The 14,867-nt window shown below is 40.8% G+C and overlaps 1 protein-coding gene across 12 annotated transcripts in view; it reads left to right on the forward strand.

The window, feature by feature from the left end:
• Positions 1-14,867, forward strand: part of TTC23 (tetratricopeptide repeat domain 23) — a 207,731-nt gene that overhangs the window by 107,300 nt on the left and 85,564 nt on the right. For 10 of the 12 annotated variants that reach the window (XM_058427131.1, XM_058427130.1, XM_058427128.1 and 7 more), the window contains 4 exons: positions 527-726; positions 7,419-7,542; positions 10,212-10,362; positions 10,547-10,672. In XM_058427131.1, coding sequence (XP_058283114.1) covers positions 547-726; positions 7,419-7,542; positions 10,212-10,362; positions 10,547-10,672 — 581 coding nt within the window. In that variant the 5' untranslated portion in view covers positions 527-546. The remainder of the gene's footprint in view (positions 1-526; positions 727-7,418; positions 7,543-10,211; positions 10,363-10,546; positions 10,673-14,867) is intronic. The other 2 variants (XM_058427134.1, XM_058427137.1) reach the window with 1 other exon arrangement.

A 14,867-nucleotide genomic window follows, 5' to 3' on the forward strand; every position in this document is an offset into this window, starting at 1 on the left:
ATAAGTGTAGTTAATATACTTCATCTTGGCCAGAGGCAAAAGTTGTAACAACAGTTATTTACTTTCTACCTCAGGGTCAATTGGGCTTCAGCTCATTTAATCTGGGGTCATTGAGAGCTGTTTGAGCTAAGCTAATTTCTACTGGACTTTATATATATATGTACATATAAATACATATATATGTGCTAAACTAATTTCTACTGGACTTTATATACGTATATATGTATGTGTATAATACATACACACATATACACATATACATGTATGTATGTGTGTGTTTATATACATGTGTACGTATGTGTGTATATGTATGTATGTGTATATATATGTATGTCTATATGCATAAAGAAAGAAGGTTTAATTAGTTGAAAGTAGAAATCAGCAGGTCAGTAGTAGCCACCATAATCTTTTGGGATATAATGCTACTAATTTCAAAGAAGTTATGGGTATAGTGTTGAAATGTATATTTCTAAAAGTAACTATGGAAATTATCATTTAACATCTTTGTTTTTTATTTTAAAATTAGAAGACAATGTATATAAAAATATGCAAGAATCACAGGAAACCCACATATCCAACCACCTAGATGAAGTTGTTGCTGCTGTTAGCATCACTCATAGAAAGAAGTTCCAAAACAAGCTGCCTCAGACAGCACTATTCCAGCCTCCTCGAGAGAAACTCCACCTCTGTGAAGAGAAAGCAAAGTCCTATTCCAACAGTCATGAAGTAAGGAGACTTTTGTTTCTGTATTTCTACTCTGAGAATTGAGCTATAAGGTGTAATCAAGAGAAGTAGAATGTTTTGGATTACATTCCTAATCTCAGCAGTTTGATACAAGAAAGTATATAAGACAGTGCCTTTGTTATAACATGAATGAATGTAGTACCTCTAGGCTCCAAGCACAGCAGTTGGCATGGCCAACAACAAATATTTATTGAGCTCGCACTGTGTGCCAAGTCTAGGCATTGGGATACAACACAAACAAAGCAGATGCAGCTTCTGCTCTCATAGAGCTTGTAATTCCTTATAATCTCAAATCTTGTTCTCTGCATGCTTCTTTCCCATTCTTTCCTCAAAAGTTTTACTCATTCACTAACTCATTCAGTAGGCATTTCTCTATCACCTCTTATATGTTGGGTCCTGTTCATCCATTCATCATAAATATCTATTGTATGCCTAATATGTGCCAGGTGCAATGTAGGTGCCAGGTGCAATGTAGGTGCCAGGGGCACAGAAGGAAAAGCCACAGTCTTTGTCTTGGAGGGACTCGGGATTTGGTTGGGAAGATAGACAGGAGACAGATAATGGTAGTCAGGTTGATGAGTTCTGTGAGAGCTCAAGTGACATAGATGCAAAACACAAAGGGGTGGACAGTGAGCCTGGAGGTGGTAGAGGGACAGCAGTTAAGGCACACTTTCTTGGGATGGGAGTTAGGTAGACTGCACTGGTCAACAGTGCTTAGGAGTTGGACAGGTGAGGAAGAGGACCAGATGTTCTGGACAGAGGTAGCAAATGGACAAGAGCCAGTGGTCTGAGGGAGTGCAGTCTGTCTGGGGAACTATAAGGAGCTGTCTGGGACTAATGTGTTAGTGACACAGGGCAAGAAAAGAAGCTGGATTATGGGCAGGAACTGAGGCCCAGAGGGCACTCAAGGCCTAGTGAAAGAGTTTTGATTTTCTCCTAAAGATGATGGAGGATTACCATGAGGTTATAAGCAGAAGCATGCCATGAGCAGGTCTGATTTTAAGAACAGTCACTCCCATAGCTGTGAAGGGTATGGACAAAAAAAGAGTAAAACTGCAAGAGGAGCATCAGTTAGGAGGATATTTGCAGTAATCCTGGCAAGTAATTATGAGGACCTGAACTACATGTGGCAGAGACAAATAGAAATGCTGAGCTCTTTTGAAAGGAATTTAGAAATGCAAATCAGTGGGACAGGGCTGGATGACCGAGGGGACATAGGGAATGGAGATGTGAGAGTGAGAAAGATGGGGTGTGTAGAATTCCCACCACCCAAGGTCTGAGTCTGCTTTGGTGATTGGAGACTTGTCCATGACCTTCATCAGTATAACGAATACAGGAGAAAGACCAGGATTATAGAGAAAGAGCATAAATTTGGTTTTGAGGTTGTGCTTGTTCATTATGCAGCAGATACTCACTCAGTACCTACTATTTGTAGGCTCTAGGCTGGCAGCCTTTCTCAAACAGACTTCTGCAAAAGAATTAAGCCCTCATGCCCAAAGGCATTTAACAAATGTAAAGAATTAACTTCTTTTCTGTGTAGCTAGAATGGTATTAAACATTTCGTTGTTCTGTGATTCTGGTGAAGAATCCAGGATACAATGGTGAACAGGACAGACAAGGTGCGTACCCTGATGGACCTGAGAGGCAATCAACATTGTAAATGAACCAGATAATTATAGACTGTGATAAGGGCTAAGGAGGGCGTAGAGTGGCTCCGTCTTGGGTAGAGTGATCAGGGAGGGCCTCCAGGAAGACGTGACAGATGAGCTGAGACCTGAGGAAGAGAAGAGCCAGTGTGGAGGAGCTGAGGGGAAAAAAGTTCTAGGGAGAGGAGACAGCCCACATACATCTACAAGGTAGGCACAAGCAGGACACATTGGAAGCAAGGAGAAGAAGCTGCAAGCTGACATTAAATAGAGTGAGAGAGGCTGTCAGTTCACTTAGGGCCTTGCAGGTTTCAAGCTAAGTGCCCTGGAAGGCCTTAAAAATATTTTCAGCAAGGTATTAACATGATGTAATTTACTTTTTAAAATATCAGTTTTTTGGTAATTTTGTATTTTAGAATAATTTCTGACTTACAGAAAAGGTACAAGATTCAGTCATTGTTAAGATTTGCTTTATTGCTTTGTTCTCTGACTCTCATTGTTTTTCTGAACTGAGAGTAAGTTGTAGATATTATGGCCCTTTACCCCCAAATTCTTCAGTGTTTATTCCCTAAGAATAAAGCTATTCCCTTACATGGCCACAGTACAGTGATTGTAATTAGGAAATTAATGTCAGTATCATACTACTATCTAATCTGTAAACCTTGTTTATATTTCTTCTTAATAATGTCCTTCACAGAAAACAATCAGACCCATGGTTCAGTCTGTGAATTCATGTTAAATAGAGTTGTCATGTCTCTTTAGTCTCCTTTAATCTGAAACAATTGCTTAACCTACTTTGTTTTTCATGATCTTGATATCTTGGAAATATATACTCTAATTGTTTTGTAGAATATCTCTCTATTTGAGTTTGTCTTATGCTTCCTTATGATTCTATTCAGATTGTACATTTGGATGTACCACAGATGTGACATGGGGCGCTCCTTAGTGCATCCGGTCAGGAGGTGCAGAATGTCTATTTGTCTCGGTACAGTGATGGCAACCTTGAACACTTGGTTAAGGTGCTGTCTGGAAGGTTTCTTTACTACAGAAATGCGATTTTTCCCTTTGTAATTAATAAGTATTTTGTGGGTAGATTGAGACTATGTATATATTTAAAACTTCACTCTGCCACCTGAATCAGTTATTACTGTGTTGTTTGTCACATAGCCAGTCTCTGACTTCCACATTCTTTCAACATTTGTTTGTTGGCATTCTATTATAAGGAAGAGCTTTTCTTTCTTCACAGCTTGTTTATCATTCATTTATTCCTATCGGTGTGGGTTCAGGAAATTGTATTTTTCAAATACACTACAACCTATTATTTTTATGGAAGCTTAGATTGTTCCATATCTGCCAGTGAGAGACCCTTCAAGCTGGCTTCTGAGTCCTCAATCCATCCCCTCATGGTTTAACCACTTCCTGGCGCTACTACTTGCTGGTAAATCATCTCAACTTTCCAGCCTTATATTCCTCCATCTTTAAATTGAGGGGACCAGGTTACATTATTTCCAAGGCTCCTCCCAGTTTTGAAATTGCCTTCCTACTTCGTCCTTGTCTTCTGTCTGCCCCTTACCGATGCCTATTGCTAAAGTCACTGGAACTGGTAGAATAAAGGTTGGAAAACCAATAGGGATATTTGGACCATGCCTTATAACAAATAAGGAAGTGAAGGGAGGACAAGCTGTTTCTTGTGTACCTCTATCCCCACTCAGGTCCTGAGAACTAAGACTATTGTCAGGGAAGCCCAGCTCAGCCTGCACAGTCCCCTTCGCTGGAAATCTGTAGTTGGGACAGATTCATTATCAAAACAGATCTACCTCTCTTTTTGTCTGTCTGGATTCCATGATGTTGTCATCATTTCCTTCTCTTTCATACACTGTAGTTGTTGTTCTCTTTCATTCTCTCCAAAGTAGTCATTCCCTAAACTTCCTGTGTCTAGAGGCAATAAAAAGGTGATTCCCAAAAGAAGTACAAACAGCCAGTTAACACATGAAGATGTTCAGCCTCATCAATTTGGGAGAAAAATGTGGACTAAATCAAGGAGAAATGGGCTAACTGACAAATTGACAAACTAAAAACCAAACAAAAACTCTACAGTTTGTACTCAGTTCAACATAAGGGGCATTTCTGCTCACATATGCTGTACTGAAAGTATGAACTGGTGCAACCTCTTGGAGAGGTACTTCAGCAATGGCTCCTCACAGCCTCAGAATTTTGTATATCCTTTACACAGCAATCCCATTTGTGGGAATTTGTTTTGTGGAAATGTTTATGGGTATGTGCAAAGCTATCCATACAGGATATTCAGTAAATAAGAAATTTACAAACACCTAAATGCCCAATAAAGAGTGGATTGAGTAATGCAGTTATGATAGTCATATAATAAAATACTGTGCAGCCATTCAAACTTACATCATAGAAGATGACATGACAAGTTATTCATCAATTGTTGAAACAGCAGCTGTAAACCTGCATGTAGTTTATGAACCTATTTTTGAAAAAGAAAAAATATATAAAGATAGATTCACAAAAATAAAGAACAAAGGGATATTTAGCTACCTAGATATCTCTAGGGGGTAAACTTACAGGTGATTTTTAGTTTTTATCTTCTTGCTCATCTATATTTTGACAATGAGCATACGTTATTTTTGTAGTAAGAAACATGTTACTGTAGAAAAAAATACCACAGTCCACCTTCTTTCAGCACTTTATGGTGAGCATGTATTCCTTAGCTTCCTCCTGCTAGGTCACAAAAGTGACTCTCCTTTGGCCAACTGTCTGGCTGTGTATTTTTGTCAAGAAAAATGTTGTTTTAGGGTGAAGGTATTTCCAATGCATGTAGGAATTGTGTGGAAATGCAAGCCCTTTGAGCTTTGACATTGATGGGGGTGCATCCTAGGTGTATCCTGGATCTTCTCCACAACTCTATCCTTGTTCTTACCTTTCTTCCTCTGCTTTGACCCCTTCAGCTTTCTTTCTTCAGCCATCTCTCTTGCTGTTCTGACTATCTGTTGCTGCATAACACTCCAATAACTTAGTGGCTTAAAACAAAAACAGCCATTCATTTTTCTCATGAGCCTGCAGTTTTTGCAGAGCTCAGTGGGGTTTGCTCAGCTTTGCTCCACACAGCTTCAGCTGGTCTTGAAGGGTCTGGAGAATCTGCCGCCAAAATGATTCACTCAAACTATCAGGCCTTTCTATGTGGGTCTTCTCTCCATGGGGCCATGTTGGCTTCCTCACAGCACTGTGGTTGGGTTCTGTATTAGTTTGTGGTGCTGTCCTAACAAAATTCCACAGATGCTGTGGCTTAAAGAACAGAGTTTATTTCCTCAGTTCTGGAGGCTGGAAGTCCAAGATCAAGGTGTGAGCAGGGCTTGATTTCATTCTAAAGCCTCTCTCGTTAGTTTGTAGATGACTGCCCTCTTGCTGTGTTCTCACGTGGTCATTTCTCCATGTGCATGCCCATCCCTGGTGTCTTTTCCTCTTCATATATAAGGATACCAGCTGTATTGGACTAGAGTCCGCCCGAACACCTCCTTCGAACTTAAATCACCTCTTTAAAGACCTCATCTTCAAAAACAGTTACATTATAAGGTGCTGGGGGTTGGGACTTAAATATATGAATTCAGGGAGGTTGGGGAGGAGACACAGTTCAGCCCATAACAGGTTTCAAGTGTGAGTACCCAAGAAGAGACAGAAAGCGAAGCCACCAGTTCCTTTAGACTGTGGCCTGAAAACTGGCACTGCATCATTTCCTCCAGGTCCTATTGGCCAAACAGTCATAAAGCCCAGATTCAAAGGGAATGGGACATAGACCTCCATCTCTGAATGGAAGGAGTATCAAATAATTTTGGAGCTGAGGTGTTTATTTGTTTGTTTGTTTGTTTTGAGACTGAGTCTCGCTGTGTCACCCAGGCTGGAATGCAGTGGCACGATCTCGGCTAACTGCAAGCTCCGCCTCCCGGGTTCACACCATTCTCCTGCCTCAGCCTTCCAAGTAGCTGGGACTACAGGCACTCGCCACCACGCCTGGCTAATTTTTTGTATTTTTAATAGAGACGGGGTTTCACCGTGTTAGCCAGGATGGTCTCAATCTCCTGACCTCGTGATCCACCCTCCTCCGCCTCCCAAAGTGCTGGGATTACAGGTTTGAGCTACCGTGCAGCCTGGAACTGTGTTTTAAAAACTGCCAGCTCTGCTTTGAGGATATGGCTGCTCTGAGATCACCTGGGGCTGGGAATCCAGTTTTCTGTTCTTTTTGTCCTATCCCTGAATGAAAATGTGCTTCTTGCTACTTTAATCAAGTCTGTAAGTCCTGCTGATCTCATTTGCTATGCTAGTATAGATGGCTAAGGAAAGTTTTGAACAGAGAGCTGAAGTGTAGTATTTGACAGCCTGGGCAACATGGCAAAACCCCATCTCTACCAAAAATACAAAAAACTAGCCAGGTGTGGTGGTGCACACCCGTGGTCCCAGCTGCTCAGGAGGCCGAGGTGGAAGGATTGCTTGAGCCCCCTGGAGGTCGAGGCTACAGTGAGCCTATATCGTGCCATTGTACTCCAGCCTGGGTGACTCCAGGTGAGTGAGACCGTGTCTTATACACACGCACACATACACACACACACACAAAGTATAGTATTTGAAAACACTACCATTTGCTCCTGTTGTGCCTGCGTATGTAGTAGCTGTTCATTGGTGGGCAGCTGGGAAACCTAGAGAATGACTAGATGTCTGCTCTACTTTTTCTATTTTTTAAATTCTATTTCTTTTTTTCACCCTTAAATGTACTATAAATTGTACTTCTTATGTTTATTGTCTATTTCATCTTACCAGATGTACACTCTACCACCCCAAATAGATCTTTGTCTGTTTTGTTCTCTGATACATCTGAAGTGCTTAGAACAATGTTTTGCACATAGTAGTCACTCAGTATTTATCAAAGGGTTATAAAAGCACGTTGATTTTGTGTTTTGTGACTCTTAAGTTTTAAGTTGTGTAACTGGTAAGCCTGTTTTCTCTTCCTAACAGTACAAACAGGCCGTCCATGAGCTTGTGCGTTGCGTAGCACTGACAAGAATTTGCTATGGAGACTCACACTGGAAACTAGCAGAGGCACATGTTAATCTGGCTCAAGGCTACCTCCAGCTGAAAGGTAAGCTCGCCTTAGACTGAGGGGGATCAGTTGGTTGATTTCTGCTGTTCTCCCCAAAATTTGATTCACGCTTAATTAGAAGGATCAGGTTTTTAAATATTCTCCTTTCTAAATACCAAGAAGCCATTTCTTTTTAGAAAGAGTTGTTAAGGTATATAACCTGTAAACATTCAAAGGGGAAAAATGGAAAAAATATTTTAACTTTTCTGGGTTTTTTTTTTTTTTAATGATTTCAAAAGTAAGGTTCTTAGGAGAAAATTAATCTGTTGGGCCAGAAGACTTTGTAGGAAAAAACCCAAGGTATGGAATAGGGGCCCAGAATGGGATCCATTCACACTTTTATTGGAGAATCTCTTGACTGTAAATAACCAAAAAATTTAAAAAGACTAACCCAAATTGGCATAAACAAAAGTTTTTGGCTCATACAACTTAAAAATTCAAGGGAACAACTTTTTAGACTTAGCTATATCCATTGTTCAAACAATGTGACCAGGATTCAGTTTGTGTCTCTCCCACTGCTTGGCTCTGTTTTTCTTGGTATTTGCTCCATTCTTCGCCAGGCTTTGCCCATATGGTGGCAACAAGACTGCCTGCAACTTTAGGCTTCCCTTGTAAGCATTCCCAGGAGTAAAAGAATGTCCCTCCACCAAAATCCCAGGATTTGGGAAGGGTTCTAATTGGAACAACTTGGGTTGTATACCAAAGGCAAGGAATAGTCTGATTGGCTAAACCTTCTTTTGGCTTCATTGGATCCTGAAGGAGAAGCAGGCCTTCGCCAAATCACATGGATTGGATGTGCAGGAGCCAGGATCCCAAAAGGGAAACAGAGGGGAGAATGGGTGCAGGGAAGGCAAAAACAGTAGACACCCAGGATATGATGATGGCTTCTACTTACTGACTGTGCAGCCTAAGACAAGACGGACAAGAGCATCTCTGTGCTCAGCTTCTTCAGCTGAAAAGTGATAATGATGGTGATGGTGATGCTAGCTTTCCAGGGTTGGCCCAGTGAATAAAGATCATAGAAGTGGAAAACACCAAATGCTAGGCATATTCTATACCAAGCGTTTCATTATTGCCACCAATAAATTTGGCCAAATCTGATTATAGACTGGTCCTACCTATTAGATCAAAGGCTCTTAGGGACCTTGGAGATTATCTAATTTAAACTCTGCCCTCCCACCCCGTTTTGTAGATTCAGGGAAAACAATGAGTCTGAGTTAGGACAGCTTTCCCCATACCACACTGTGAATTAGTAGCTGACCTGAGACTCAGACCCAGGATTTCAATGCCAGCTTGTCCTGCCATCTGGGGTTTCAGATGATGCTTTTCTTATACAGCCTGCTGCCTCTCTGCGTGACAGTCTTTCTTTCTCAATTTAAAGTAAAAGCAGTATCTACCATTTATTAAAGTCTCATTTGGTGCCAGGCATCATGTTGTTTTCCATGCATAACCTTATTCAGTCCTCACCACAGTCCTCAAAGGTGGGTGTTTTTAATATCCCTGTTTACAGCTGAGAAAGCTGAGGCCGACGTTTTATAATAAGTGGTAGAGCAGGGGGGGATCCATCCTGGGCAGTCAATATTCTTGAACTTCACCCTATGCTGCCGCCAGTAAATTGAGTTCAGGTTCCTTCAGGGACTCGACACAGTTGAAAATACAATCCAACATGCTTTGTGTAACATCACAAGCACAGGCGGCACTAATACATGTCTGTGCTTTTTAAAAATATGTAATAAGACAATCTTGTGTAAGAATTCCCACATAAAAAGCATACCCTTGATTTTCTGCATTAGAAAATATATTCTTCCTGTTTTATAGACATAGGAACAGAATTAACTTCATATTTTGACAGGTTTTTTAGAGATCTGAGATACAATTTTGTGTAACTAAGAACATAAGACGGGAGCTGTGTGTATGTGAGTGGAAGTGGGTGTCAGTGTAGGGGAGGAGGATGGGAGTACAGGGAAGTGCAAAGCCCTGAAGCCTTGCTGGCGATCTCAGTCCTCCCTTCCCGCAGATTAACAAGCCCATGGAGGAACACTGGAACACACTGGGGAATTCGTTCTTAGTCGGAATTTTTTTTTGCTCCATTTTGTTTCATATTAGTCTCTTAACACATAGGAATATGAAATTGTCACACATTAATCTGTTACCTCACTGGAATTGTGTTTGTAAGTTTTTGTAGATATCAGATATGTATTATGTTAAAAAAATAACTCTCTGACATTATGATTATAGGTGGGTGAGCTGAAGATTCAGAATTTTTAGTATTTCATTAAGATTGCAGTTACACAGCCAGGATTAAAATTCATGAATATTTTATTTCCTGCTCAGAATGCTATAGTTCTTGTATTCAGTTTGTTTCTTATAATTATATGTAACATATTTTACTTCTGCTATTGGTGAGGTTTCAAAGCTGTTCAATTCCAGCTCATTTTGTTTATTTCTAAAAAGACCATTTGGGGGGAAAATTTATCTTGAGTACTTGGTATAAAACATTTCTTTGGTTGTTACAGTCATGACAGTGTTTCATGCTGCCCAGATACGTCTCCATGTGTCATTTGACAATATGTGAAGGAGACCTTGTTAGATTCCCAGACCATAGGGAACTGTATTCCTGTCCACTTGAGATGAAAGAGAAACTGAGACCTGTTTTTCTTTGTCTGCAGGACTGTCACTGCAAGCGAAACAACATGCAGAAAAAGCCAGACAAATCCTCGCCAACTCCATTGTGCCTCCCTATAATGAGAATACAGATGTTTTCAAGTTTTCCATTGAGCTTTTCCATACCATGGGCAGAGCTTTACTCTCCCTTCAAAAGTATCCTTTTGCCTCTAACTTTTGCAAATAGAAATACTATTCACGTAATACTTACATGCCAAGTAAAAAGCTGATGCTGATGGATAACTTAGGAAGTGTGATTAGAAGTATGGGAGCCAAGGAAGTTCAGGACATGGGGTGTAGAATCTAGAACCAAGTGGAAAATTTCCTGAACACAATGCAGATTTAAGGAAGCTTCAGAGAATTTGACAAAAGCAGAGAGACTTTCAAAGGAGCTGCTACAATGTGGAAGGATTATAAAGGAAGAATGGATAGAAATTGAAGCACGGATCAGATTATCATTTGCACAGTAAGTTTCAAGTTTAGGATTTTGCATACACGATGGCTGGAGGCTCTTTGCCAGTAGAATGTGTCTCAGGTAGGAGGAGCATCTCCATGAGGCTGCGGCCATGGCTTCTCCGGAGGTCACTGTGTGAAAGTAAAAGAGGAACACAGTCATGTCAGAGCAGCCCCAACCAGGGCATCCATCAGTGACACTTTTCACTGTCTATGGAGTGCCCTGGGTCCCAGAGTTCTGATCATGATTCTCTTGACTTTCATTTTACCTGCTCTCCCTCCTCACCCCCAGCCCCTACACGCTTCTCTTCCTCCCTCCCTTCCTTTTTTCCCTGCCCTGCTCCAGTCTAAAATGCTTCAACAGGCTGATTTTATGATGAAAGCCTCAAAGGAGAAAGATCTTAAACATACCTGAATCCATGATAATGAAAGGATTGTTCTTTGTTCCTCACCTTACTCCATATTCACCAAATAAACTCAGCTGGAAGAGATATGAAGAGAAGGTTGTGCGTAGTTAGTACTTTTATCTCTCTCCAAAGAGCAACCTAAGCCAATTCCTCAGAGTACTGGGGTGACAGAGTTTGCCCACACTCTTTGGAAAGATGGACTTGTGCAGAGGAAAAGGTGGAGAAAGGTCTGTGTTGGAAGAGGCAGAGAATCCCAGTTGACCTACATGGGTGCCCTTAGCCAAAGCCGGAAGAATTCAGTTTACCTTCCTAACTAGATTGTATGTGTAGGTTGATTCCCAAGACAACTCAGAGAACCCACAGAATCATTTTAAGAAAGGTGCTAGGAAAGGGCCCCAGGAGAACACGCCTAATGCTTCCATGTGAATGGAAAGTGGGAAGAACCAACTTTGACTCATGCAGTTAAAGATATTTCTTCTGTGATCACAATTCCGCTTGTTCTTTTGTTTTTCTTGGGTGGCTTTTGAACTGCAAGTGCAGAGCTCATTCATCTATGCAAATCCTCTGGCATGGATTTTTAAATTAATTTTTCCCTTCATCTCTGATCTTTTCTTTCATTCTCCTACACACACACATCACAGATAAATACTTTAATGATGGCTTATGTTTTTGAGTATGTATCTCTGAATGACAAACAATAAATATTGTTTTATATTTATGTGTTTAAAATTTGTATAAATTTGGCCGGGCACAGTGGCTCATGCCTGTAATCCCAGCACTTTGGGAGGCTGAGGCAAGTGGATCACGAGGTCAGGAGTTCAAGACCAGCCTGACCAACATGGTGAAACCCCATCTCTACTTAAAAATACAAAAATTAGCCAGGCATGGTGGCGCATGCCTATAATCCCAGCTACTCAGGAGGCTGAGGCAGGAGAAATCGCTTGAACCCAGGAGGCAGAGGTTGTGGTGAGTTGAGACCACACCACTGCACACCAGCCTGGGCGACAGAGTGAGACTCTGTCTCAAAAAAAAAAGAGAAGAAAAGAAAATTTGTATAAATTTGTAGCATATATTTCATTCTGCTTCTTATTTTTTCCACTCAGCACGTTTTGGTTGTTGCCTGGATTTTAGTTCATTGCTTCTGTTTCCTGTATAATGCTCTATAGAATGCATTTGTTGTATTTTGTTTGTCCATCCTCCTAACAATGGACATTCAGCTTGTCCCCAGCTCTCTGCTGCCATAGCAGTGGTGCCATGACCATCCTTACACAGCTTCACTTACGTGGCTAAGTGACACTTTTTCTGAGGTTTATATCCCAAGGGTGGTATTGCTTTTCTGAGGTTTATATTCCAGGGGTGGTACTGAGTACAAACAAACTTTAAGTTCACCAAGCACCAGCCAACCACGACACCCATCTGCATTTGCATTCCCACTTGCAGGGCGGGTGGGTTCCTAACACACTGCTGGCAATATTTGACATTGTTGATCTTTGCCAACCTGGTGCATATAACGTGCTATCTAATTATTAAAGTTCTATTTACATTTCTTCTGTTAGTGAGTTTGAATACTTTTCATATACGTCTTAGCCACTTGGGATTCCCCTTCTATGAATAGCCTGTTAGTATTCCTTCTCATTTTTCTTTTAGAGTTTCCTGTACCTTTCCTATTGATAATCAGGGTTTTCTTGTATATTATAAATATTAATGATATAAATATTTTCTTACATATATTGCCCACTTACAAATTTTGTCTATGGTGTTCTTCATGGCTTAGAAATTATTAATTTTGCTTCACTCAAATGCATTCATTTTCACTTAATGATTTATGCTTTGGGAGTCTGGTTAGAAAGTCTTTTCCAGCTAAATATCAAAAATATTCTCTAAAATTTACCTCCAAGACCTACTTAACTCTATATATTTTATCATGAAGCATTATCACTGTCATAACTTCTTAGTATTTCATAACTCAGTTTATAAATTACTCTTTAGTCCAAGGATTATTCAAATGATGTGTGTTTTGGTTTGCAGGTATGAGAGTTTTCAAGATATCTTGATGTTACTGATTTGTAATTGTATTGCATTGTTATATATATCCTGAAGCTATTTTGTTGGGGTGAGAGGAGAGTTTAGCAGCCTCATATCTTCTTAACCTATCACTTTATTGGTTAGTTGACCTTGTCCTTTTATGTCCCCTACATCTATTCTGTCTGATACTATATCCTGGCTCTCTTTTGGTATATATTTTCTACAATACCTTTTAAAAAATATTTATTTGGGTTTAAATTTCCTTTTCTCCTACCAATTTTTTGTTCTTTTCTTTTTCCTTACTTGCTTTCCTTTAGATTAATCAAATATTTCTGTCATTCCATTTTATACCCATTAATTTGCAAGTTATACATTCTTTTCTCTTGTTTTTTCTTTTTTTTTGAGACGGAGTCTCGCTCTGTCGCCCAGGCTGGAGTGCAGTGGTGCGATCTCGGCTCACTGCAAGCTCCGCCTCCCGGGTTCACGCCATTCTCCTGCCTCAGCCTCTCCGAGTAGCTGGGACTACAGGTGCCCGCCACCACGCCCGGCTAATTTTTTGTATTTTTTAGTAGAGACGGGGTTTCACCATGGTCTCGATCTCCTGACCTCGTGATCCGCCCGCCTCGGCCTCCCAAAGTGCTGAGATTACAAGCGTGAGCCACCGCGCCCGGCCTTGTTTTTTCTTTTATTTCTTCTTCTTTTCTTTTTTGTATACAGGATCTCACTCTGTTGCCCAGACTGGAGTACAGTGGTGGGATCATGGCTCACAGCAGCTTCATCCTCCCTGGGCTCAAGCAATCTTCTCATCTCAGCCTCCTGAGTAGCTTGGACTACAGGTGTGCGCCACCACACCCAGCTAAATTTTTGTATTTTTTGTAGAGATGAGGTCTTGCTATGTTGCCCAGCCTGGTCTTGAACTCCTGGGCTCAAGCAGTCCACCCACCTTGGCCTCCCAAAATGCTGGGATTATAGGTGTGAGCCACCATGCCTGGCCTTGTCATTTTCTTTTTATTCTAGTAGTTACTGTGGAGTTTGTCACTTATATTCCTGATTTATTAGAATCTAATTGTAAATTAATCATTTAACCACTTCCTGAACAATGCAAGGACCTTTGAGCATGCCAGCACTCTTTATCCTCTCTGCTTGGTGCTGTGTTGTCCTGTATTTAAATCACATATATCTTATACTACAGACAATATTTGTAATACGTACAACTGACAAAGGGCTTATATCTGAAATCTAAAAAGAACCCTTATATATCAGTTAAACAAAGACACATAACTGGATAGAAAGATGGGCAGGAGGTCAGGCATGGTAGCTTACGCCTGTAATCCCAGCACTTTGGGAGGCCGAGGTGAGCGGATCATGAGGTCAGGAGATCGAGACCACGGTGAAACCCCGTCTCTACTAAAAATACAAAAAAAAAAATTAGCCAGGCGTGGTGGCGGGCGCCTGTAGTCCCAGCTACTCGGAGAGGCTGAGGCAGGAGAATGGCGTGAACCCGGGAGGTGGAGCTTGCAGTGAGCCGAGATCGCGCCACTGCACTCCAGCCTGGGCGACAGAGCAAGACTCCGTCTAAAAAAAAAAAAAAAAAGAAAACTATTTGGCATTGTCTCCTAAATTTAAACATTTGCATACCCTTTGACCCAGCAGTGTCACTACTAAATTATACACCCAACAGAAATGCATGCATGTTTTCACCAAAAGACATAGCCAAGAATATTCAAAGCTACATTATTTGTAATAGTCAAGAGTTAGAAACAGCCTAAATGTTCA

The sequence above is a fragment of the Hylobates moloch genome, unplaced genomic scaffold (genome assembly GCF_009828535.3).
Source record: "Hylobates moloch isolate HMO894 unplaced genomic scaffold, HMol_V3 SCAFFOLD_14, whole genome shotgun sequence".
Taxonomy (NCBI): Eukaryota; Metazoa; Chordata; class Mammalia; order Primates; family Hylobatidae; genus Hylobates; species Hylobates moloch.